This window comes from Camelus dromedarius, chromosome 24, assembly GCF_036321535.1.
Source record: "Camelus dromedarius isolate mCamDro1 chromosome 24, mCamDro1.pat, whole genome shotgun sequence".
NCBI lineage: Eukaryota > Metazoa > Chordata > Mammalia > Artiodactyla > Camelidae > Camelus > Camelus dromedarius.
This window is the reverse complement of record NC_087459.1, coordinates 21,642,680-21,668,640: the sequence shown is the minus strand read 5'-3', so window position 1 is coordinate 21,668,640 and position 25,961 is coordinate 21,642,680. Positions and strand designations below refer to the sequence as shown.

The window sequence follows — 25,961 nt, the reverse complement described above, 5'->3', positions numbered from 1 at the left end:
GGGTCCCCCACTTGCCCCTCGCCGGGCTGCCTCATCCTCCTCCCCCAAGCGGCCCCATCCTCAAGCCTTTCGCGATCCCCAGGACCCCACCCCTCTGGCCTTTGGTCCGCCCAGTCCCTCCCCCCACCCTCGCACCTCCCTGTTACCTGAGGTATGTGGATAGAGTTCCCCCCCCCTCCCCTACATGGTACAACCTGGCTCCCCAGGGAGGCCTGGGCTGAGGAGCGGGAGCTGGCCCCAACTCCTCCTCCTGACTCCCAAATCCCGCCCCCGCAGTGGAGGAAGGGGCCGGGGAGGGCCAACAGTCTGTTACTAAGTTCCCATAGCAACTAAGAGGGGCCATTTCCAGCCTTAGCAATGGCTTTGGGAGGTGTCCATTGGCTGCTAATTCCATGGCAACCAGGAGTGGCAGTTCCCTGGGCAAATGGGATACAAGTTTCCATGACGATGAAAGAGTGGGTTAGCCAAGCTGGAGGAGTCCCATCTTCCCCATCATTGGGCTGACACCCCCCACCCACCCCACCTCAGGTCAGGAGGGGTGGAGCTGCTCAATACAGTAAAGCAAGAGAGAGCATGGGGGTGGGTGGTACAGTCCAAACTGGGTGCCCACCGGTCCAGTCTCAGTCCAAGCTGGTCCCGTCCCCTCACGCTCCGGCTCCCCCAGGTCCGAGGTTACCCCGGTTCAAGTAACACTTCAGTACAGATGAATGTTCAAGTATAGTGCGGGGAGGCAGGTAGGGGGCTGGGGTACCCCTCACCACTCCCCAGGGCCGCGATGAACAGCAGGTAGGCCCGCAGCCCCCACTCCTCACAATAGCTGCCATTGTCAGTGACATTTCAAGGAGTCAGGGTTGGGGGGAAGGAACTGAAATCTGGGGAGGGAGTAAGGAAGAGGAGTGACCCCAAGAGGGTACTACCGCCCCCACACCTGCTCTTGCTCCCCACCCCTCACTCAGCCCTGGCTTTCCCCTAGTTCCCCGAGTCCCCTCATCTCTGACACCTGGATCCCCAACTGCTCCTCTGGTTTCCCTTTTTGGCCCCCCACCCCACCCACCCCAACTCCAAGTATCTGGTCTTTGTTCCCTGAACCCTTGGTGGTTTGATTTCTGCCCACCCTCCCACCCCCTAGCCCATCCTCTACCTCCCCCAGCCCTCTGGGTCCCAGTATCCTGTGTGCAGATACCCTTTCCCCATTCTCCCTCCCTCAAACTTGCACCTCAACCCCCCTCCCACCATCCCTTTGGCTCAGCACCCCCAGTACCTCTGACCCACTCCCCCCAGGGGATGGACAATGAAGCAGGTGGAAGGGGGAGGGGATGGGAAAGAGAGACCCCCAGAGATATCAGTGCAGGGGGCAGAGAAGGGGAGGCTGGCTCGAGTCTCTGGGCAGAAATCCTAAGTCATAAAACTCAGGAATCCCAAGTCATGAGGTGGGTAACCTGGCCTCCCGGCAGGGGTGAAATGAAGGCCTGAGGTCCAGGCTCCTGATGAGTCCTGGGGGAGGGTGGGGGGGGCACCCAACTAGCTGTCCTTGAGAAGTAGCTTCTCCTCTGGGCAGCGGAAGGGGCCAGGGGGCCCGGCAGCTGCCAGCCGGGCACAAGCTTCAGGTGAGAGCTGGCGGCAGGAGCGTAGATCTAGGCGGCGTAGGCGCGGGCAGCGGCGGAACAGCGGGAGGCAGTGGTCCGTGAGGCGGTGGCAACCTGGGGATGGGGTAAGGGGAGCTGAGACCAGGAATGTGGGTGGGAGGTAGGCACTGACTACGGAGACCAAGAGGCTAGCAGGATGGACAGACTTGGGACCATGCTTACCAGCGAGATTGAGGTGGACCAGGGTCTCTCGGAGAGGGGAGGTGGGGGCCGTGAGGAGGTGGACGCTGGGATCCCCAACGTGGGCGCAGTGGCTCAGGTCCAGGGCGCTCAGCTGGGGTGCATGGCGCAGAAGGAGCCGCAAGGAGGCATCCGTCAGCTCCAGGCCTGCCAGGCGCAGCTCTGCTACTCCCTGCAGCCGCCCTCGGCTCTCCGTTTGCCCTGGGCAGGCAGAGAAGAGGTCGGCACTCCAGCTGCTCCCATCCCCGCACCAGCTGTCTCATCACACATTCGTCACCACTCCCTAAACCTGCTGCCACTATAACGAAGCCTCGACTTGCATTCTCTGCGTGGCCTGTGGCTTGTTCTCCCCAAACCCCACACAACCTGACCTTATCTCATCTGTCCATTGCTCACACTGCCTCCTCAGGGAGGCCTTCCATGATTACTCCGTTTGAAGCTGTAACATTCCACATACCCAAGCCCCTTCCCACCATTTTTTCCCTTTTTCCTCACCATCTGACACATTACTTTTTTTTTTTCTCTCACTAGAATATCAGTTTCATGAAGGCAAGAATTTTTGTCTGTCTTGTTCTCGCTCTATGCCCAGCAATTGGGACAAAGGTGCTCAAGATACAGTGACTCTTGGATCCTAATCCAAACAGTTCAATTATAAAATTAAACTATGGGAAAACTGAGGAAATTTAAACATTAACTTCATATTAGATCATATAAAGAAATTTTGTTAATATTTTTAGATGTGACAATGGTTTGGCGTTTATATTTTTTAAAAGGAGGGGGCAAGTCATTATCTGATCTCTGAAGTTTTTATGCATAAAATGGTATAACATCTGGGATTTGCATTAAAATAATGAAATGGGAAAAACAAAGATATAGTCATTCATTCAACAAATGACATCCCTAACCAGACTGCCATCCCAGTAGGCTCCTCTCCCACATCCCACTCCTTCCATGATTAGGAAAGTTCCCATCTGGCTCCCTTTCTCTCCATCCCCTGGTCACCACTGGGTCAGTATCACTCTTGATTGAACTCCTGCCCCAGCAGCCTCACTCACTCGGGTCTCTCCTCTTTTTCCTGGCATCCTAAGAGAGCCATTCTCAAACCCAAATGTGACCACATCCCTCCTCTGCTAAAAACTCTCTGAGGACACCTCAGAGAAGTCCGATTTTCTTGGTAGAACAACCCAGTTCCCACAAAGTCTTGCCCCTGTCTCCGAACTCCTCTCCCTCACTCCCAAACACTTGGGCCAAACTCCACAGGCAACCCTGTCCTGAGAGACTCTGCCTGTGACCACCGGTGCTCAATCCCCTGCCTGGCCAGGGTCCCTGGCTTTCAGGTCTGAGCTCAGAGGCCTCCTCTTCCTCCATCTCTGGGTAAGAAGAGCTCCCACCTTTCAGCACTGTGGTTTGTGTAACTAAATGCCTCTGATGTAGCAGCAGCCCCTGAGTGAGTGCTCACAGTGGGCCGAGCACCGGCTGAGTAGCTGCTTGCCCCTCAGCCAGTGGCTATTCAACTAGAGGGGCTTCTGCAACCCCCTGGGGAGCTGGTTAAAATGAACTGCTGGCCCCACCCCCAGAGTTAGACAGGGCCTGAGTTTATTCTCCTAACAAGTTCTCCAGTGATGTGGACACTGCTGGTCCAGAGACCACACTTTAAGAATCACAGCTTTGGGAAACAAGTTCTCTGATCACCATTCCTATTTACAGATCAGAAAACTGAGGCTTAAATCATCAAGAAATCTAGCCAGGATCACATGACTATGAATTAACAGAGCCAGGACACAATGTCTTGTGACTCTAAGTCCTAACTCTTACCACAATGCTATCTGCTTCCCAGGCACCAGCCTAGCCTCTAGATAAACTAGATTAGATGTCACCAAGTCATGGAACTAACCTACATAAGTTTTATAGAGTCTGCATAGTGCTACAAATTTTTTTCATGAATAATGTTACAAAAAAGGACTTTTTTAATAAAGAAATTTAAATATGGAGGTTTTCCTTGAAAAACTGTACAATCTGGCATCGCCTGGCAATGCTGCCAAAGCCGGGTGGCAAGGTGTACCTGCTAATGTCCCGCACCAAGCCCACCACTTCTGTAATCTCCCAGGCCACCTCTGTGGGCACCTGCCTTGGCAAGCTCTGAATTTTGTCCCTCTTTTTTTCCTTTTGAGCAGCTAAGAGCCTGGAGAGGGGATATATCTACCAATGCCCTCCACCCTGGACCACAGCTAAAAGAGGGGGAAAGAGAGGTCACTTGTGGCTTGGGCAGGAGAAGTGGGCATCAGCAAGGATTTCACTGAGGAGGGCCTGCGAGGATTTGAACGTGCAGAGGAGGAGCGCGGAAGGGAAGAGTAGCCAGGCAGAGGACAGCAGGGGAGAAAGCAAGGAAGTAGGCAAACTTTCAGTTTTGCTCCAGGAATGCTGCACAAAGCCAGGGAGCCAAGATGATAAAGGTGGGTGTAGAGTCCCAGTGAGCACATTGGGCCTTGAGGGCCTGGAAGGCTGATCTTTGCAAGCTCCTGATGAAGGGGCTTAGACTGAACTGAACTCAGGCAGAAGGAGATGGAGCCAGTCTGCCAGCCAAGCAGCACCTTCTCACCTCATGGCATGTGCCAGTCCCAGTGCTCAGTATGAGTGGGCAATGAGTGCATGCTCTGGTCTGGCTCTGCTTGTGTGACTTGCAGAAGTCACTCAACCCCTCTAGACCTCTGGGGCCTCATCCAGAAAATGGGAAGAATCCTAGTTCCTTCTCTACCCCACCTTCCAAGACTGCTGTGGAGGGGGATGGGGTAGAAGACAGGAGCTATGAAAGAGAGCTATGAAGCAAGGTGCTGGGGTGGACAGTCCTTGCCCTCACAGAGCACAAGAAGCTTCTGGGAGGAAATGGATTTTAATCAAATCACTTCACAATTGTACAGCGACATGCTGGGAGGGGACTGCTCTCTGGAAGAGGGACTCTAATCTCAATGGGGGAGAAGATCATGGAGGGCTTCTAGAAGGAAGTGGCATTTACGCTGAGGCCTGAAGGGTCATTAGGTATTCATTATATGAAGAAGAGAGCATTCCATGAAAGAGGAGTGGGCAAAGGTCTTAGGGCTAGAGGAAACTTGGCAAGGAGTATGAAGTGGCTGAAATGGAAGGACAGCATAGGTCAGTGGAAGCCAGACCAGGCCTTATCGATAAAATACTGATCTTTACCTAAGGAGCACCAGGGAGCAATGAGAACGAGTGTGGAGCACAGAGGTGACATGGACAGATCTGCCCACTGGATAGTTCCCCTGGCTTCATTATGGAGAACAGACTGGTGGGGGCCAGAGAAGATGCTGTGAGCATCCCATCTCCTGGTGAGAGCCAGACAAGGACCACCGGGCCTCAGTACCCCTACTCCACACCTCCATATGACCCCCCCAAGGAACCAGGCTGGTGCTCACCTGACCAGCCTCAGTTGCCAGTGTCCCCCTCTGCCAATATGGGAGCCACGCCCCACAAAACTGTTAATTCTTGCCTCACACTCCCTGGGAAAATCCTGTCCCTTTCAGGACTCAGTTGAAAGAGCACCCCCTCCAGGTGGGCTTCTCTCACTGCCCTCCTGCCCCTACTCTCCCCTCAACCACAGCCCTTCTCATGCCATAACCTTCTACTTCGGAGTCTCTTGCATGACTGGGGTTCCACCAGGGTGAGGAATGGGGCTGATTCAGTTTGAGGTCTCCGGGGCCCCACACAGGGTGGGGCCCATAGTATGTGTGCAGCAATAAAGCTGACGTTACCTGGCAGGGTACCTGGGCCTGACTAGGGGGAAGAGGTGGCTAGTCTGAGTTGGGAATGAAACCACCATCTCCCCACAACCTTCCACGTCAACTGGCTCCCTCCATCTGCTCTGCTCCCTCAGGAAAATCCTTAACCTTTTACTGTAGAGCAAGGGGACCCTGGGGCCAAATGTATTATTATTGCTCAGTCATATTTTTGCTGGGTTCACACATGAATTTTAAAAGAATCTGAGGGGAGAGCTCAGTGGTAGAGTGCATGCTTAGCATGCACAAGGTCCTGGGTTCGATCCCCAGTACTGCCACATGCAAGTAAATAAATAAATAAATAGATAAATAAACCTATTTATCCCCCTTCCCCAGCAAGAAAATAAATAAATAAGTAAAAGATATGAATTCACTGCCATCATTTAAAAACCAGGCTATGTCACAGAAAATCCGTATTTCCGGCTCCTTTTGACATGGAACTGACTAGCTACGCTGGGCCACACTCTTTCACAGCAGTTACCGCTGCTCCCTTTGGAGAATGCTCTCCAGTAGTGCCCACCGCACACAGAGACCTCACTCAGAATCCCCTGGCTTCTCCCAGAATTCAGTGTCATCCTCCTCATCCCATTCCCTCAGCTCCTATGGCAGGGCCCACAGCAGGGGACTGAATCAGTGAATAATGGCCAAGCAACGCCTTTCTATTCAAATTCATGTGCTCTATCCTTTCTTCAAATCCTTTAACACCCAGCATGAGTCAGAAGAGAACTTGGAGGCCTCATACCCTAACCTATCCAACCCCTTCTACAAATGGGCTAACAGAGTCTGTACCTGGTTTGGTGTCTGGCGGAGGCAGCAGCAGCTCGCGGAGCTGGGAGTCTTTAACATCCTCGATCCAGCGGAGGTCCAGAAGCCGCAGGGCCGGCAGTGGGGCAGAGCCCAGGGCAGAGACAGAGAGCCAGGAGCAGCCAGAGAGCACCAGCTCCTGCAGGCCTGGGGAGGGGTGGGTTGGGAAATGTGCTAGGAAGGCTCGGTCCCAGATTTGTCCTTCTCCTCACCCTGTCCCGCCTCACCACCCAGCACTACCTTGCAGTCGGTTCAGAAGCCACATGAGCTGCTTCTTGGAGACACCTGTCCAGCTGAGGTCCAGGGCTCGAGGCTGGCGTCGAACCACACCACTAAGCATGGGCGGGGTCAGTGACTTCCGACGGCTCAGGTCCATTCGTGGCCACAGACGCTTGTCGTAGCACCTGCCGGCCACAAGGGGGAGACAGAGACCTCAGTCCTCAGCTCTCAGGGAGCCTATAAGCCTCCCCACACTCATCGGTTCACCCCAGCTCTCTTTTGGTCCATACAAGACCAAGGTGGGTGAGGAGGAAGCCCCAGGACCCAGGCCAAGAGCACTGGGTTTGAGGCTAAGCTCCAGCACTAACTGGATGTGGGACCTTGGGCAAGTCCATTTCTCTCTGATTATTACATGAAGATGATAGCCCAGACTCTGCCTGTCTATAGGGTTGCCATAAGATCAAATAGGGTCATTGTAGTCGGCAGGCATTATAGCTTCTAAAGCTCTCTGCCAAAGACATACACACACCCCTACACATTGTATCTGAGGGAGTGACAAATGGATCTGAAGCACCTTGGGCTTCTCGCAAAGTTACGGTGGCTGTGGGCACTTACCTCCTCTACCAATTTCTGCCCCATCCTGACGACCAGCTGCCCAAGGCTTGACTGACAGCCCTCAATCCTCTTTGACTACTGTGTTCCTCCAACTAGAAGGTAGACTCCACAAAGGCAGCTCTGGCTTCTTCCCCTCAGCATCCCCAGTGCCCAGCACCATGCCAGGTGCATGGTATGTGACTTGTTGCACATCTCTCAAATGAATGGATGATGCCAAGCCAGTGTGAACCACTCAAAGCATCCAAGGAGCACCCCCTACATCACACCTAACTTATGGCTTCTCATATTCACTCACTTAATGCTTAGGGAAGGCCTAGAAGGTCCCAGGTATTGAAACTACAAAGATGAATGAGACCTGAACCAAGTTAACGGGTTTCCTGATTCCAGCATTTTTGAGAGCCATGACTAGTCTGGAGAAAAGATCCCCAAACTTATTGTACCAAGGAATATTTCCTCATCTCTCCCAAGGTCATCTACTAATACTTTGTGGGACACTAAAGTTCCTGAAGACTCAGTCTGAAAAGTCTCTTCTAGTGCAGTGGTCCAAAGGCATGGAGGAAATTCCCACTGGGCTGGATGAACTGTGTCAGCAGCAGCAGGGGTGGGGAGCGATCCAGGAAGCTGTATCTTACCTCCCTCCCACCCCTCATTCTGAAGGTTTTCCCTTCAAGAAGCCCTGGGCTTGGAGCAGTGATCCCCAAACTCCAGTCATTTCCTCTCCACTTACCTGCAGAACATGACTTTATCTTTAAATTGATCCCCTCTTTGCACTTAAAACCAGTATTGTTTTACATAAATGTGTTAACCTTAGAAATGAACACAATAAAACCAGAGCAGGGTTATTAAATTCCAGCCAGGTGCTGTTGTGGCTTTAGGCTACCATCTAAAGACTATTTTTGTTAAACAGGGAGTTAAGTATCAGAAAGGTGTTAAAGATATAATAGCACCCAATGGAGACACTTCCGTTTCAAAACTAATAGAAGAATTAAGCCATGTTTTTGTGCCACTTACAACTGCCAGGCACACTCCGGAACTCCTGGATGACATTTTAGGGAAAGCTGGAAGCACAGACACTAAGGCTTCAATCTGAACAACTCCAGCCCTCTGTCCCACCTGCCACTTCCTACCACTTTCCCCTCTTCTGGCACTCTAGCCTCTCCCTCTCCTGGTTCCATTCACTCAAATCACTCCAATTCTAAAAAGGAAAAGAAAAAAAAACAAGAACAAACTACCTTCAACCCATCTTCTGCCCCCAGGTCCTGCCCCTTTTCTCCTTCCACTCAGTGAAATCCTGCTCCATCCAAAATCTCTCCCTGTTCACTCCTACCCAGTCTTCAGTTCTATTTCAACTGCTGCCACCACCTTGAAGCCCTCTTGGATCGACCATGGGTATAAAGTAACCCTTTCCCCTGAGGGTACACAGGCCACCAACTGTTTCTGTATCATACGCCACAAGAGCCAGGCCAAACCACCTGCCTGCCTATAGAAACACGCTGTCTGGTGCCAACACACTTTGGCACATGTGCACCTCTGCTGGAAATGCCAACCAACCCAGATCCTTCAGGGCTCAGCTCCAGTGCCTACTCTTCCAGGAAGTCTCTCCTGACTTTTCTTGTCTGGAGTTAATTTGTCACTTCCCCTTGGATGACCAGGATACTGGGTTTAAACCTCAGAGTAACAGCCAACAGTCACCAAGGGCCCTATTGATACTATGTGTCCAGGCATGGGGCAATCAAAAGTCAGGGGAGAGAAAGCCAAGTCTATAGTACCTGAGGTGACAAGGGACGTGATAAGAGTCAGAGAGAGGACTAGGGTGGGGAGCTTCTCAGGGAGATGATGCCTGATCTGAGACTTTAAGGGAAGCAGTAGTTATTCTGGTGAGGGCAGGGAAGAAGATGCTGTGAGTTCCAGGTGGGGAAGAGCCAGTGTCCAGCCCAGGGAACAGAGAGCAAATGGAGAGCTCTGAGGACCTCAGGCAGCAGGAACAAAGGGCAATTCATAATCTCATCTTAATAATGTGAATGATGACGGTGACTCCAGCACTAATAACTCGTATTTACTGAGGGTTTACTATGTGCCGCTACCGTTCTATGCGTTAAGCATTTAACCTCACAACAGCCCTAGGAGGTAAACACTATTATCATCATCTCCTCTTTAGAGTTAAGGAAAATCAGGCCCAGGGAGGTTAAGAGACTTACACCAGGTTCATACCTATTACACGGCAGTGGAGCCAGGTCATAAAACAAGCAGGTCTGGATCGAGAGCCTGAACCCTTAAGTGGGGAAGAGGCAAGGATGAAACTACAGAGAGGCCCAGGAGGACCGGGCTGCCAGGCTGTTCTGTCGTGGGCGCAGAACCCAGAGGTGGGGAGTGTGAGCTGTGGGGCTCTAAATCCCAGCTCTGCCACCTCTGTGTTTTGAGTGACCTTAGGCAAGTCACTTGCTCTTTCTGGGCTTCCATTTCCCTAACCTTAAAGTGCGGTAAAGGCAGCACTTATTTCAAGGTTTGCTGCAAAAAATGGAGGAAGATAGTACAGGGGAAGTGTTTAGTGCAGTCGCTGTTCGTGTCTAAACATCCATTAGGACCATGAAAGTTCACTGTGAGGATGACAGGGAGCCATGGGTGGGTTCTTTCCAGACCAAGGAATGACACTAAGGCAAGAGGCCAGAAGTCCGAGGCCAAGGCATCCATCCCCCAGAAGAGGCAGAGCCTGATGTCTAGGTTCCCTACCCTTGACTCCAGACACCCCTGACCAAGTCAGCACCCTACTAAGCCCACCTCCAAATTCCTAAATTCACGTCCTAAACCTCCCTCTGGCAGAGGCCCTCTGGGGACATGGAGACGGACAAACCACCACCTGTAAGGAATTAACAGCCTTCTGGGCCCCAACCAAAGCCAGATCCTCCCTCTCAGCTCTCTGGGCTCCCAGATGCCACCACTGTCCTCCAATCTGTCCATCTCTAAACCTTTACTCCCAGTCCCAACTGGCCTAGACCCTGGGTTCTAGTCTCTTCCTTGTCCACGCCCTCCAAAGTCCCAACCTTTTTCCCTGCAACTCAGCACCTCCCCCAGGTCTTGTCAGCCCACCCTCTCTCCCCTTGCTCTGGCCCATCACTTTGCCTCCTTTTCCAAGAGAAGATGGAAGCCACCAGACAGGAAAGCCTGCAACTCCCTGCTCTCCTACCTACAAATTTCTGTCCTGCTCCATGCTCAACTCTTTCCATGCTCCATCCTGATTTTCTCACTTTCTTTCATTCATTCATTCATTTGACAAGTGTTTTTTTAGCACTTGCTGTATGCCAGGTATCAGAGAAACTAGGGACACAGCAGAGAATAAACAGATCAAGTTCAAACTCAACTCCAGGTGACCTGGCTCCTGTGCCCTCGCCCCCATGTAGCACAGCCACAGATATCAAGGCCTCCTTGTGGCAAAATCCAGCTGCCACTTCTGGTCGCTGACCTCCCATGACCTCTTGCCAACACCCGACACTGTTCATCATTCACTCCTTCCTCAACCTCTCTCCTTCAGGACTCACTCATGCCCTCGATCGCCTCCAAGTCTCTGGCTGTTCCTTCCCTAACCTACAGATGCTGACACCCTGATTTCTGCCCTCTCCCTTAAAGCTGCTACCTATAGGGTGAAAACTCCCAAACGTGGATCTTTCTCTTAAGCATCAGACCTCTACCTCCAGCTGCTCTCCTCTTAGCTCCCAACTGGCCCCACAGCCTCTCAAACCAAACAGGGTGATTCTGAGCACCTTGGCTGCCCCTCCTCCGAATCCCCAAGCTTGGGCCATGACACTGCTGTCTACCCAGGCTCATGGACTAGAAACTCTGCTTAGAGTCATCCTGCTGTCCCCACAGCCATGTGTCACCAAATCCAAGCCATTCTGCTTCTTTCAAAATCCTCAACCCCAGCCCCTCCTCTCCATCACACTGCCCCTGCTTCTGAGCCTGGGCTGACAGAGCCCCTGACTGGTCCTACTGTGACCCTCACAAACCCTTGCTCTGCCCTACCCTCACCCTTCTCACCAAAAGCCACCATTTTATAAAGTGTAAATACCCTTCAGGCACTGTGCTGTGTTTTGTGAGAATCACCTCATTTCATCCCTACAAGGTACTGACATGAACGTAGACTACAGATGAGAAAACTGAATCCTTGACAGTTACAGCTCTCCACCCATGGCCACACACCAGGAAGTGCAGGAGTCCCAGCTGATGAAACCCATGGGTGCCAGACTCCGGGGCCCAAGCTGGAAACCACTGTCCAGTCCAGCTTCTCTGCTTTGGCCACCTCCTGTCACAAGTCTCTCCTTGAGACAGAAGTGAGGTCCTTTTCAGGTCTGGATCCCACGTGCCAAGCACAGGGCTGGCGCTGATGAAGAGGCCTCAGCCAACATTTCCTCCGCTACAGCACATGCTGTAACGATTTGCTGCTATACTACAGGTTGACTGGGAGCCCTTCCAGGGCACAGACCTGTATTCTGAGGGTGTAAAAGTATGTGCTTTCAGTGTTTGTCACTGAGTGAGTTGCAATGATTACTGTTAGGGCACTGAGTAGTTTCTATTTCCTAGGTACTGTCCTCAATTCTTTAGGTATATTAGCTTACAAAAACACAACAAATGAAATGCCCTGGTTCTCCTATTTTAACAGATGAAGAAAATGAGGCACAGAGAAGTTAAGAAACTAGCCCAATGGCACACAGCTCATCAGAGGAATAATAAGATTCAACTCTGGGTAGTTTACCTCCAGAGCCTGCCTTCCCATCCTCTGAGCTCTACAGCTTCCACAGAGACTAGAAAGTGTGAACTAGAAATCCTTAGGAAAAGGACTGGGGTTTGAGTTCAGCCACCAAAGTGCACTGCGACTTCAGGTGTCCCTCATGCCCTCACAGGGCTGCTATTATGAGAAACAAATCAGCTAATGCTTGCAAAGTTCCCAACAGGATGCCTGGCCCTCAGTAAGTGCCTGCGAAAGAGCCTGAATTTACTTATTTCATGTTTTCTGAGCACCTGCACTGCCCCTTGTCCCATGCTGGGAACATGAAGATAAAACAGACACAATATCTGTTCCAAACAGTTTCATGGGAACATGACAAAGAATAAACAAATGAAGGCTTGTCAACATGCAGAGAGCCTCTATGTGCTATTTTGGGTTTGGGGGAGGTAGGGGACAATGTCGCAGGAGTTTGATGTGTGTGTGTTGGAGGGGGTTGTCCGGGGCAGGACCAAAGAGAAAGGCCAGGGTTTGGGAGGACAACCAACATTTCTGGAGAAACAAGATTCAGGAAGCAGCGAGGAGATGGGGGCAGGAAAGGCAGAGGGTGCTGGTGGTGGCTCTGGGCCATGAAGAACTTCGGAGTAGAATCAGGAGGCCCAAGTATGACTGCCTCTGGGAGGACAGGGTCCCTCAACAAAGGGCTCTCTTATTTGTAAGTGGGACCAATAATAAGACTGTCCCCAGGAGAGGGGGTGTGAAAAGCAAGTGAGATGACACTCGTACAGCAGTGAGCACTATGCCTTGGCACACGTTAAACACTCGTAAGTCACAGTTATTAAGAGGAAAGGTTCTGGAACCAGAAGGCCTGGGTTCAAATTCCTGGTTCTACAGCTTCCTCTCCACATGACCTTGACCTCAGCTTCATCTGAAAAAGGGGATAACGGTACCTACCTCACCAAGCTGTCGGGAGGGTTCAGAGAGCTCCTAAATGAAAAGCAGCCTGTGCACAGTCAACTTGGAAGTATCACACTATGGTATGTGCATCCTACAGAAGTATTATCAGTACAAGAAAAAGGCCCAGAGAGGCTGAGGGATCTGTTGCAGGTCACACAGCAAGTGAGGAGAGTGTCAGCAATGGAACCCAGGCCCGTCCAGGCCACTCACCAGCGGCTCCAAGTCCGGCAGACACGCATGCAAATGCATAGCTCTCGGGGCCCGAGGTGCTGGAAGACACGAAGCCAGGCGGCCCGGGGCAGGGGGTGGTCGGATCCAGCAGCCAAAGGCAGCGTGTCGGGCTCAGGGCTTCGAGGTGGGGGCCGGACGACATGCCGCTCCAGCTGTGGGGGCCGGGGTGGTGGGGCGGGGCCCAGGGGCCAGCTGAGGAGGGGCCCCCCACTGCCGGGGCGCACAGCCCGCCGCCCCCCACGGTTCTCCTTCTCGCCCGAGCTGCCCCGGGCAGGGCGTCGCCCATTCCGGGCCTCGCCAGGAGCCTCATCCTCACTCAGCGATGTGCCTGAGGAGTCTGAGTCCGAGTCTGAGTCCGATGAGGACGAGGACGTGTCAGGCACCCGCTCCAGCAGCTGGCACATCCGCTTGAAACGCTCTAGCTTCTCCCTCTGTGGTGATGGAGACGGCACCGCCGGGCCCTCAGCAGAGGCCAAAGGCGGCTTTGGTTTCTGCGGAGAGATACGGAGACTGTTCTAAGGCCTGGCACACGCTTTCCCACCCCCCTACCCCTGAGGAGTCACCAGGGGATGAAGAGCCCAAGGGACAGTCCTGAGTTCCAGCCCTGGTTCTGCTCCTGAGTGATGTGCGGCCAGCCAAGTCTGGATGCACCAATCTGGACTTCACTTTCCTTATCTGTCACATGAAGGCACTGATCCAAAGAATTAAAAGCCTTATGGGTTTCAACCGCTTATGAGTTTCCAAAAGCAGTGAGGTATGGAGAACAGTGAGAGATCTAGTTTGGAGTATTGGCTTGGCTCTCAATTTTCCATGTGACCTTGGGAAGCCCCTGCCTCGTCATCTACAACATGGAACCCTGGGCTAGACAATTCCAAGTGTCTAATCAATGATGTAAGAGTAACAGTGGTTGTCAGGCCCCAGGTGGAGTCTCCCATTCTCGCTGACTCATGACATCCTTGCAGTGGTTGGAGTGGCAACTTGAGCCATTCTTTTAGACATAAGGAAACTGAGGCTCAGAGAGATTGTGGAATTTGCCCAAGGTTGCAAACTGACAAAGACAGAGGCAGGATTTGAATGCAATCAGGCAGACCCTTGTATTCAGTGTGCCAGTGCAAAATGACATCTGAAATTCTAGCTTTGCTGTGTGACTTTAGGCAAGTCTTTACATCTCTCTGGGCCTTATTTTCCTCAAATCTAGTAAATTTTCAGTTTACAAAGCTCGTTCCCTTTCATTAAACAGTTTTGTGGCATAAGTGGGGTAAGGGAGGCAGTATCGTCTCCATTTCACTGATGAAGAAACTGAGACTCAGGGCAGCTGACAAGCTGCCAAGACCAAACAGGGAGTCAGCAGTTGAACAGGGATTTGAACTTAGTTCTTTCCCCTTCAAGGTTTGGAAAGATGAAGCACATGGGTCAGATGATACTCCCAAGGGCTCTTGCGAAGTTTGGGGCCCTTGTGGCCTGGCCCCAACCGGCTCTACCCCTCCAATCCTCCCAGGGGCCCTAATGCCCACTGTGGCCAAGTGGGGCTGGAGCAGGACAAGGTAGGCAGGAAGGGACAGATTTCTGTCTCCAGGGTGAAGGGTGGGGCAAGGAAAGGTGGGAGTGGGAGGGAGGAGGTCCCCGGCACACCTCCCAGTTCTCGGGAGGGAGCCCAGGGTGGCAGGACGAGAAAGCCTGGCTCGGATTCAGAACCCTGGGGGGCAGAAGGCCAGGGCCGCCTGGGTCCGATCCTCGGAGGAGGCAGGCGTCTCCACCCACCTTCTTCAGGTGCCTCTCTCGGCCTCCTTTCACCTACCAGGGCAAGAAGAAGACATGGGGAAAGGGAGAGACGCCATTAGCCCCTCATTGTCCACAAAACTAAGATCTACGCTCTCCTCTTAGACTACAAGTCCCAGAAGCCCCCATCTCAGGGAGAACTCTGAGCATGCTCACCTTGCAACTAGTGTCTTGGCTCACTGAGCATGCTCTCATCTCTTTCTTCGCCCTCAGGCCCTTTCCAGCCCCTCCTTCCTCCTCTGCAGCAGCTAATTTGAGCATTCTCTCTCTCTCTCTCTATCTCTCTCTCTCTCTCTCTCTCTCTCCTCCCTAGAGCACCTAAAGCCTCCCGGTCCAATGCCAGCTGCCTCTCACCTGTACCTCTCCTCCACACTGAGCATCCTCCCAAACTCCTTAACTACATCTCCCAACAACCCCTGGGGGAAACCCATGAAGCACTACCTCCCAGGTCCCCCCACCCCAACACACAAAATAGGACTACAGCTCCCAGAAACCCTTAGGCTGGACCTTGTGAGCATGCTCCCTGGCTCACCTTTTTCCTTGGGGTAGGGGGCTCATTCCCTGCCTCCCTCTCCTTTCTTTTGGGGGGCCCAGGCACGTCCTCTGGGGGGGGCCCAGCAGGTAAGGGACCCTTGCGCCTGGGTGGGGGTGGTGGAAGTGGCGGCTCCTCCGTCAGCTTCCATCCACTCCCCAGGCTGGCGCCCTCCTCGCCGTTGTCAGCCCTGCGACGGCCTGGTCCCTCACCTGAATCCTGGGGAGATGTTAGCTGGGGGTGAGGTTCTGCACAGATTTCCGACTCCCACCTACCCAGAGCCCAGCCCCCAGCCAAGCCGCTGCCCTACCTTGCTGGTCCGGCCTTCCTGGGTGCAGCGAGGGCACTCCCAGCAGTTGGGGATCTCTGCATTGATGACACCCTCAGCTTTCCCCATCTGTAGGCAGACGGCAGAGAGTGGATGTTGGGTGCCAGCAAACCCAGCAAACCCAGAGACAGCATACCCCACCTGCTTGCTCCCTGACAATATGCCCCACCCCAATCTCCAGGGTCCCCAGGGCCATCACCTTCAGGCAGCCAGGGTGGACGATCTCGTTGCAGATTGTACACTCCATGAGGCTCAAACCAAATTTCTCTTCCTCTCCCTCCACTGTGTCCTCCTTCCCAGCCTCCCCACACAAGAGGCACACAGCTGTGTGTGGGAGCACGGGCTGTTGGGGGAGAGGAGGGATCAGGGACCCCAAAAGCAAGCAACAGGAGAAAGACCCTTCCTTCGGGGGACCCTGACCAGCTGCTGCATGAGGTTCAGAATCCATGGGCCACGCTGGGTCAAATTCTGAATTTGCTCCTTTTGGCAATATGGCCTTGAACGACTGACTTAACCTCCTATGTCTCTCTCTCCATCTGTAAAATGGGGCTAGAAATTTTTTTCTTGCAGGACTGTTGTAGGAAGGAGATGATGAGAAACAGGTATTTGATACATAGTTATAGTTATCTCTGTTGTGATTGTCCTATCTGGATCCAGGGCCTGTGTGACCCTGAAATTGTAGCCGGCTTTGGGAAGGGAGAGAGATTACAAGAAAACATGACAATAACACTCAGAGGGCTGGAGGAAACGTTGGCAGCACAGCAGCTTGGGGTGATTCTGAGTTTGCTCAATGAGCAGCACAAGGGTTGCAGTGAACCCCACAATGAACTCGGTTTTGGCAAGACCCCTGGGAACACTAAAGGCATCCAGCTGGTCTTAGGGGAAGGAGAGCAGCCTTCAGACAATGTGACTTTGAGAAAGTCAGTGGTAAAACTAAGTCGTATAAGGGATGCTGAAGGTTGTGAGGCAGGCTCAAGGAAGCAGCAAGTAGGGAAGGAAGGAAAGAAAGTGAGCTAAGGGTTGGGGGACAAAAGAAGAGAAGGGCTGTGGAGTAAAGAGACCAACCAGGAAAGAGTGGCTGCAGGAAGAAAGGGAGGTAGTGGCACGAGGAGGGGATGCAGGATACAGCTCACCCCTCATGGCTTCTGGGGAAGGACCACTCTCTGGTGCCCCAGGATGCTCAAGGGTTGAGGAAAGTGGGAAGAAACCCATGTTTCTTGGCTACCTACTGTGTGTTCGGCCTTGTCACAGATACATTCATAGCCACGCTCGTTTGCTATACAACTCAGCAAAGGAAACATTTCACAAAAAAGGTACCGAGGTTCAAAGGGATTTGCTCAAGGTCACACAGCGCGTAAGACTGGCCTCAAATCCAAGACCATTCTGACAGGTAAGAAGGAAGCCAAAGACTAAGACCTATTCACAGGGCCAGCTCTGGGGAGGGGTACGAGAGGCCTGGAGCCTTCCATGGGTCTGGGCCTCTGACAGCTGGGAGAAGTATGAAGGTGAGCAGTGGGACAGAGCCTTCTAGGCACCCGAACATCCACCCAGGCTTGAAGCTGAGGACAAAAGTGGGCCTGATGGACATCTGAACAAAACCAGTGAATGAACGAGTGTACAAGCAGCAACTTAACAGCACATTCTAGAGAGTCACCACCAGTCACCCAGAAAGGTGCTGGGGCCAGCGGGGAAGGGTGCCCGGAGCCCCGGGTGTGCCTGCAGCGGTGGGGGCAGCACTCACGGCAGTGCACTGCCGGAGCAGGCACGACTGCTTCATGCGCCCGGGCCCCCCGAACTTCTTCATGTCTCGGCAGAAGTGGCAGTCCCCGCACTCAGTTCGCACACAGGCCCGGCAGCGGCGGCAGCGGGTTCGGCGTCGGCGCGCTCCGGCCCCCGGCCCCCGGCTGCTCGACGACATTGGGGGCGTCAGCAACGCCGAGGGCTGTGGGTGAAGGGTGGCAAGGTCAGGGGGGCCCACTGGGGCCCTGGCCTGGGACACTTCTGGCAGCTCCCCCAGGGCAGCAGGAGCTTGGCTTCCTACTGAGGGAGATAAGGAACGAGGAGGTCCCCCCCTCCTGCACGGGGTGAGGGGAACCGCTCCCTCTACTCAAGGCCTCTCTCTCTGAAACAGTTCCCCTGGCTCCTCTGGGAACCCAGAGAACTGGCTTCCTGATCTCACTCCTCCCCTAACACTTCTTCAGTGTCCCCTCGTCTAGCCCATGGAGGACGAAGGGACACTGGGGTGGGTGGCACAGGCCCCCTCCACTAACATCCCCACAGCAAAGCTCCTTGGAAAGCCAGGGTCTCCTTGTCTGTAGAGTTACCTTAGAGAGGTCCCAGCTCTTACCCATCCAAATGTGCTCCATCCCATGCTCTCTGCAACCTAAAATGCTCTAGGTTTACCTCCCAGATACCACTAGATTCCTGGGTGGACACTCCACACCTTTGTTATTCTCACCTTTCCTTCTCTCACAAACAACTAACACATAACCTCTCTGTCCCGACCCAATCCCTAAAGATTTACTGGGCTGCCCAAGTTCCCAGGATTCTGAGACCCTCCCTGAGATGCTGCTTCAGAGTCCCTCCTTGGCCCAAAACCTCAACTCCTTTGCTCCCCAGAGCTCCCTCTGCTCCAAGATGCCCTCCTCTTGGATCTATTGGTCTACCTGGGCAATCTCCCGGATTCCCTGGGATTCTAGAATCCAGCCTGACATCTCCACAGAACTCAAGATGGGTTCAGTCCTACATGTGCACCCTCCCCCTGCCCCTCAGCTTCCCAGGCTGCTTTCCATCCCTAATTGTCTAGAATCCCTTGGGCTCCCCTTCCCATGGAAACCAGATCCTCCAAGATCCCATACAGACTCAGCAGGCCTGGAGGGTCTCTTCACCGCCAGAGTCTTACCCCAGCTTCCCCCTTTCCAGGGACTTCCAGACCCATCCATGTGGGGAAGGGGCCCACCAGCGCTCCAGGGGAGGGGCCTTGGAGGGCGGCGACTGCAGGCAGGGATGGGGGTCTGCAAGGGGAAGCAGGGTCTAGGAAGGAAGGCCAGTTCCCCAGGGTTGAGAGGTAACAGGAAGGAGGGCTGAAGAGGAGTTTGGAGCAAAGAGAGGGTGAGGCTGGGGCCGGGTAAGGTAAAGAGAAGCCGGGCTAAGGATGAATGGGAGTGGGAGCTGCCCAGGTCTGGAGGGTGAGGAGGAGCCGCATGAACCCACCTCACACGTGTCCCGGGAGCCATCTCTCCCTTCTCGGCAGCTCCCGGCGGGTCGGCGGCCATCGGCGGCGGGGGGGCCGGGCGGCGCGGGGCGCGGAACACTCAGAACGCCGGGGTCCACGGCCCCCCGAGGGCGCTCGGCCCCTCCCTCCGGCGGAGGCCGGGACGGCGGCGAGTGGAGATGGGGGGCGCCGGGGGCGAGGCCCTCCCACGGGCTGCGGCGCGGCCCTTCCAGGGGGAGGTCCTGCTCTGGGGGGCTCAGTCCCTCAGCCCCCCCAGGCCAACGGGGGCTCCTCGGGCGCAGGGTGCACAGCTTCTGCCCGGGCCCCACTCAGTCCGGGGGTCCGAGTCCCAGCTCCCCTCCCCCCCGTCCTGCCTCTCCCCAGCGCCCCCGGCCCTTTAACTGGCCCCTTCCCGGCCCCCCACTGCCCAGGGGTCCAGGGCCAGGCCTGGGCCCCCCACCGTTTCCGGGGTTCAAGCCCCGCCCACCGCCGGTTCCCGGGGAGGGGGGGGTCGCTGTAACCTGCCCCCCTCCCCTGGGCCCGTCCCTGGTCTGCGGCCCCCTGCCCTACAGCTACGGGGCAGGGGGGGGGGGTAAAGGAAGCTGCTCCGGCCCCGCCCCCCCAGCCTGCGCGCACCCCCGCCCTCTCCCCCTCCCCCCAGCGCGCGACCCTCTGGAGATAGGGATTTAAATAAAATTTGAATAAATCCCCTTGCTCAAGCAGGAGGGTGGAAGGAAAGGATGTAAGGGGGCAGGGAAAGGGGGAGGGGGCAATTGGGGTGCCTCAGCCCCCCTGGTCCCCTGGCCCCGCGGTGCTTCGGCCCGGGGCCCTGGCCGCCTCTCTCATCCCTCCTGAGCTCCTTCCTCCTTCCTCCTCTCTTCCCCCTCCCCTCCCCTCCCTCCTCCTTCCCTCCTCCTCCTCCTCTTTACTCCCTCCTTCTCCCAAAGGAACCCCGCCCCCTGCCCCCTCCTTCCCCCACCACCTCCACTTTCCAGGACGAACACGCGCAGCGCACGACGGAAGTCGTAGTCCCGCGGACGCTGATGCCACCGTGGGAACAACGGGACATTGGGGCCAGCAGGGACTACAAACAAGATGGCGGAGGAAGTGCCAAGCCGGGAGCCGAGGATGCCGGGAGTTATAGTCCGGTCGCCCCAAGGCTCCCCGATGCAGAGTATAGAGGAACGGGAACGATGACTACAAGCAAGATGGCCCTCTCCCCCGACCCAACCTCCTTCCCAGGCACTCACACGCCCTCATGTCCACAACCCTCCGCGTGTGTGGTACCTGACGGGAGTCGCAGTCCATCTGCTGCCTTCCCGCTGCCATTTCTACTCGTCAGGAACAATGGAAAGGTGAAAAGGAAAGAGGACTACAAGCAAGATGGAGAAAGAGGGACGGACACCTGACTAGACAGTCGATCTTATGAGGTGCGATGGGAATAGTAGTTTTCTAGCCTTCTAGCGTTCCTTAAGAATGGCGGAACCAGGAGACTAAGGAGACTACCATAAAGATGGCAGGCTACCTTGCCTCTCCCCTTCGCCTCATTCTACTACCTTGGGCACCTCGCCCGCCTGTAATATCGAAATCCCTCTTCTAGTGGCGCAGAGCCTGACGGGAGTTGCAGTCTCCCCAGCTCCCCTCTATTATCTTCAGTCGAAACAATGGAAGGGGAAAGGGGCGGGGACTACCAGCAAAGATGGAGGCAGAAAGAACGGGGAGACGGCGACCTGGGGTTTGTAGTCCATTCGCTAAGGCTACTCCATCCGGAAACGGGGGAAGGACTACAGTAAAGATGGCGGCCTATCACTCGCCCTCTGCTCCAGTGCCTGCTGGGGAACGTAGTCCTTTCCTTATCTCTACAGAGAAAGGAGTAGGCTGTTGAAATGTGTATCACCGCGGACACACCAAATTGAGAGCTGACGGAAACGAAGTCTCTTTCCTTTTCTCCCCGCCACCCTCTTCTGAACGACCTGCTGGGAAATGTAGTCTCATGACTTCACGCTCTAGTGGAAGGGGAGAATTTATGTCACCAGCGGGGATCAATGCGGGTGAGGGAGAAAGACGTCCGGGAGATCCAGGAATATATAATATCCGCCTCCCCGTATGGCGAGGACTTCATCTTTCAGGGGAAGGCTCTTAAAGGAAAGTAACAGTAATCAGTATTGTCGCGACAAGGGAGGTATGGTTCTTGCCGAAAGTACCGTCACGCTGTTGTCCCTTGGAAAGCTTCGGCGCCTCACACCCGAAGCTTGTTCCCCCAAACCTCGGAGAATCGATACCTTCCACGTCGTGAGAGCTCCAGGGAAAAGGCTCTGGAGTCATACAAAATCCCCGCCCCTCCTTGGGAAGTCACCAAACCTCGGTTTTTCTCATCTGAAAAATGGGGATAATGATACCTACCTCAAAGCAGAGTTAGGAGTGTTAAGACAATGTTCACGAAAATGCCCAGCTCAGGGCCTGACACAGGGCACGTGTAGGTAGTTCCTTTTTCGAGGTCCCTTCCAGCCCAGCTGTTATGGGATCCCAGGAATCCATCATGCCGGAAGGAGTTGGCTCCTGTGAGAAGAAAACTGTGGCAGGCTGTCTATCCCATCTTGAGCCGCACCCCCTCCTCCCCGTCCCGTTCTCATCTGGGCCCTCCTGTGTCCACTACCCAGTACTACTCCCAGGGGGCGCCCCTCCTCCATTTGACTGAGGTCCTACAAACTGGCCAGATTCCTCAACCTGAAGTTGTGGGCGCTGCAAATCTCCCAGCCTCAACTCCAGTCTTGAATGCTCCGCCACCCCCACCCTCTAGATACTTCATCTGCCAAAGCAAATGGGACTGCTTCCTACTTCTGTGTTTTCTTACCTGCCCTCTTGATCTTCCCCTCTGCCTGGAAAACTACTCACTTTTGACCCCAAGGCAGACCCCTTTGCTTCCCCCTTTCTTCAGTGTTTGAGAGGAGAGGGTTAGAGGGCCCTGCGGAAGACTTGGTGGGTGTGGTTCTTCTGTTAGGGAAGTTAATGCTGGCCAGTGTGATGTGATGTCCTAAATTTGCAGGGACTGGCCTCTGGCTGAACTGCGGCTCCTTCTAGTTCACAATATATCAGTTAAGAAATCCACGGCTCCCAGAATTGTGTCCTCTACATCCTCACTGCTTTAGTTTTGGCTTGCATGATTGCCTCAGGGCTGTCTTGAGTTGTTACCTCTGTCTTCCCCTCTCTCCTTCCCACTGCTGCACCCAATTAACTTTATCCTTCAGGTCTCTGTCCCACTGAAGCCTTCATGTATGTAATTCCCAGATGAGATTCATCTGACTCTTCCCCTAGATGATAAGCTTTATGAAGCGTCTACCTGATATGTTATGTGCTTTCAGCATCTCATTTGATCCTCATAAGAATCCTATGAGATAGAATCCCATTTCATAGATGAGGAAACTCAGAATGGATGAATAGTAGATAGAGCCAGAATTCAAACCCAAGATTCCAGAGCCCACCCTTGGAACAACTGCAGCATCCACAAACTGATCAAATCCAGCCCACGTGGGTGTTAAGTTTGGCATGGCAACAATAAGTTTCTACTTTCACTTGAAATCCAGAAATCTGGCAACAATGAGTCTGCATTCCTTGAACAAGAAACAGCTGGAGCTGCCCCTTTCGGTTAAGACAGGTACTCACCAGATCAACACAGTCCCCATTCGGCTTGCTTCAGTCATAAGCACTGTTGGCCCCACTTCATTACCCGAGACATGAACATCAGCCTACTGAGTATCAAGATCTTTTCTTACACTGTGTTTTCTTACACCTCACTGCCAGGTGCCGTGCTTGCGCCCACAGCTGGGTAGTTAGGGAGCTGGCAGAGTGAGACTGCATATAGAGATACAGGAAAACATTTACTTTTTACTTTATAACCTGCTCTACAGTTGGAAATTTTTACCATGAGCAGATATGATTTATATATATTTTAAACATGAGCAGAAAATACTATAATCCTGCCATGTTGAATTAAAATATAAAGACAACAGTCAGACCTTCTCAGACATAAGTGAACTCAGGGAATACAGCACCCACGGGCCCCTTTTCATTTGTTCAAAAATAATGTTTGTCTTCTGTCCTAAGGCATTTTATTTAAGAAACTTTGGAGGGATGGCTTAAGACCCCTTAGTGTCAGGTGGTTCCTATGTGAGGCCATGGGGCTGCAGACCACTTTCAGAAACAGGTGGAACCATTCAGTCTCCAGTGGGTTGATGCTAAAAAGGAATGGAGGGCACCTGTCTGCTTTCAGAACTATCTGCAGCCTTGGGCTGAGCGCACTGAATTCAGGAGCTGGAGCAGCCCATTTTTCTTGAACTTCCTTTTCAGCAGTGGCTGCTCCTCCTTCTCCATCTCTTCTGATCCCTGCAGAAGTTCAGAACTTCTATATCAGCCAGAGTAGGCTAAGTTATGCCGCAGTAACAAATAACACCCAAGTTTTGGCGGCTTACGACAACAAAGATCTGTTTCTCACCCACGCTGCATGTCTAGTGTTGGTCGATGGAGGGAGATCTGCTCATTCTAGTCACTCAAGGATTAAGGCTGAGGGAAGAGGCTCCATCTGGATATGAGCTTAATCACCATCCAATCATGGGTGGATAGATGGAGGAGGACTTGGTGAAATGTACACTGGCTTTTATAGCTTCTGCCCAGAAGTGACATAGGACAGTTGTGCTCACATTGTATTAACTAGTCCATAGGCTTCCCTAACTTCAAAGGGGGCAGAGACAGGAACTCCTTCCGCCTTCTCACTGAATACCTGTGAACATCCCTAATGACAAGCACAGCTTCCTATGGGTCCTAGGGGAAGGTATTGCCACCATATAGAGGATTTTCTGGGCAAGCACTGACTACAAGACACACACTGAGTATGGAGATTCCTCAGAAGACTAGGAATAGACTTATCATATGACCCAATAGTCCCACTCCTGGGCATATATCTGGAAGGAACCCTACTTCAGAAAGACACCTGCACCCCAATGTTCATAGCAGCACTATTTACAATAGCCAAGACATGGAAACAGCCTAAATGTCCATCAACAGACGACTGGAAAAAGAAGATATGGCATATTTATACAATGGAATACTATTCAGCCATAAAAACTGACAACATAACGCCATTTGCAGCAACATGGATGTTCCTGGAGAGTGTCATTCTAAGTGAAGTAGGCCAGAAGGAGAGAGAAAAATGCCATGTGAGATTGCTCATATGTGGAATCTAAAAAAAAAAAAAAAAAAAACAGAGGCAGAATCATAGACATTGAGTACAGGCTTATGGTTGCCAGGGGGGCCGAGGGTGGGAAGGGACAGACTGGGATTTCAAAATGTAGAATAGATAAACAAGATTATACTGTATAGCACAGGGAAATATATACAAGATCTTGTGTTAGCTCACAGTTAAAAAAAAAAAGTGACAATGAATATACGTATGTTCATATGTAGCTGAAAAATTGTGCTCTACCCTGGAATTTGACACAACATTGTAAAATGACTATAACTCAATAGAAAGATGTTAAAAAAAAAAACAAAACACATGCACTGAGTGAGCTCTTTTGTTATCACTTGGGATGGCAACATATACATAAAGTAGAGAGGAGTTTGATTCACACTGAACTGTGGTGGGCAAGTGAATAGAATAGGCAGAGGTGAGAGGTTGATGGTCACCCCAGGATCAGTAAACACAAAAAGCAAGGCCTGCACAAAGCTAGATCTGGCTAGTGAAGATGACAGAAGTGAAACATTCAGCAAGCGGGGTGGCTTCAGTTGACCACAGAACTCTTCAATAGTGCTCACTGGCCAGTGTCCCTGGAGGATCTCACGTCAAAGGTAGCTGAGTTTCTACTGTCCATCAGTGTTGCCAGTGGAAACTTCTCCCTGACAGTCTCCAAATTTATCATGTAGATAATCTCACGTTTCTTTTCAGAGATGTACCCTTCCGTTTGGGAGCCAGGATCAGTGCTCTAAGTGGGTTCCTGCAGCCTGCACTCTGGACATTGTAAAACTTTCCCTTTTTAAGATGGTAAATTGTAAGGGCTTTTTGGTGTGTTGGTTTTTTGTTGTTGCTGGCTATTTTTTTTTAACCACAATTAAAACTTTAAAATTTTTTGTAAATTTCCTCTTAAGTTACTACAGGAACTAGGAACAACACAGAGGACTCCTCTCTAGGTAGAATGGAAAGGGCATGATCTTTTTCTTGAAAAAGCTATTTGAGGATAAAATTTAGCTAACTAAGAGATGAGTTAAAATAAAAGGATTGTTGGATACCATTGAAAGTATTTAAATACTGATCTAAGACTGAACAATAAAGGAAATCAGGGCTGCAGAATAGAGTATAAGTGTTACAAATATTGTAAAATAAAAATAATAATACAACCCACAGAAAATGATGTAGGGAAAGAAAGTGAGAGAAATACTAGAAATTAACTGGGAGTAGCTAATGCCGCTAGTCAGCTAGCAGCTTCTTCTAAAACGTAATTAATAGATAATGAGTCTATCCTTTCTGTTTTTCAGAATCTTCTTTCCTTAACCTTAAAGGAACACTATATGAAAAAATGTCATTTGTGCTGTACACCAGAATCTAACACATTGTAAACCAACTACACTTCAATTTTTAAAAATTTAGAAGTTTAAATAATGAATGTCATTTGTAGTAAAGAAACATTTCTCTGAAGTTCATTCTTTCAGTTACACTTCTATTCCTTTTCCTTCTGTGTAAGTCAAATAAATTAAATATAATGTTTTTGTTTTGAAATAGGACATATAGTATGAATGGATTGTTACAAATGTTTTTCTTTATTTACCCATAAGATGTCAGAATGATGTTCACCAAATGTTAATGCAATAATGGCTACTTTTGGGTGGTGAAATAGGGTGGTTTATCGGTTTTTTTCTTTGTTGCTTTCTGGTTTGCTTGAATTTTTATAATGAATA

The 25,961-nt window shown here is 52.2% G+C and overlaps 1 protein-coding gene across 4 annotated transcripts; it reads right to left on the bottom strand.

The window, feature by feature from the left end:
* Window positions 1-1,129: 1,129 nt before the first annotated feature.
* FBXL19 (F-box and leucine rich repeat protein 19) lies at window positions 1,130-19,340 on the bottom strand. 4 transcript variants are annotated; one of them, XM_031432866.2, is made up of 11 exons: window positions 19,013-19,340; window positions 17,541-17,741; window positions 15,999-16,142; window positions 15,782-15,868; window positions 15,472-15,690; window positions 14,793-14,954; window positions 13,140-13,651; window positions 6,662-6,825; window positions 6,407-6,568; window positions 1,809-2,027; window positions 1,130-1,700 (listed from the first exon to the last, which is right to left on the bottom strand). In XM_031432866.2, exons 2-11 carry the CDS (start codon window positions 17,715-17,717, stop codon window positions 1,522-1,524), a joined length of 2,025 nt encoding a protein of 674 aa, XP_031288726.1. In that variant the 5' UTR covers window positions 17,718-17,741; window positions 19,013-19,340; the 3' UTR covers window positions 1,130-1,521. The 4 variants fall into 4 exon arrangements, with proteins under 4 accessions (XP_031288726.1, XP_064334637.1, XP_064334635.1 ...); XM_064478567.1 differs by having other exon boundaries at window positions 14,922-14,954; XM_064478565.1 differs by lacking the exon at window positions 15,472-15,690 and having other exon boundaries at window positions 19,013-19,147.
* Window positions 19,341-25,961: the final 6,621 nt, after the last annotated feature.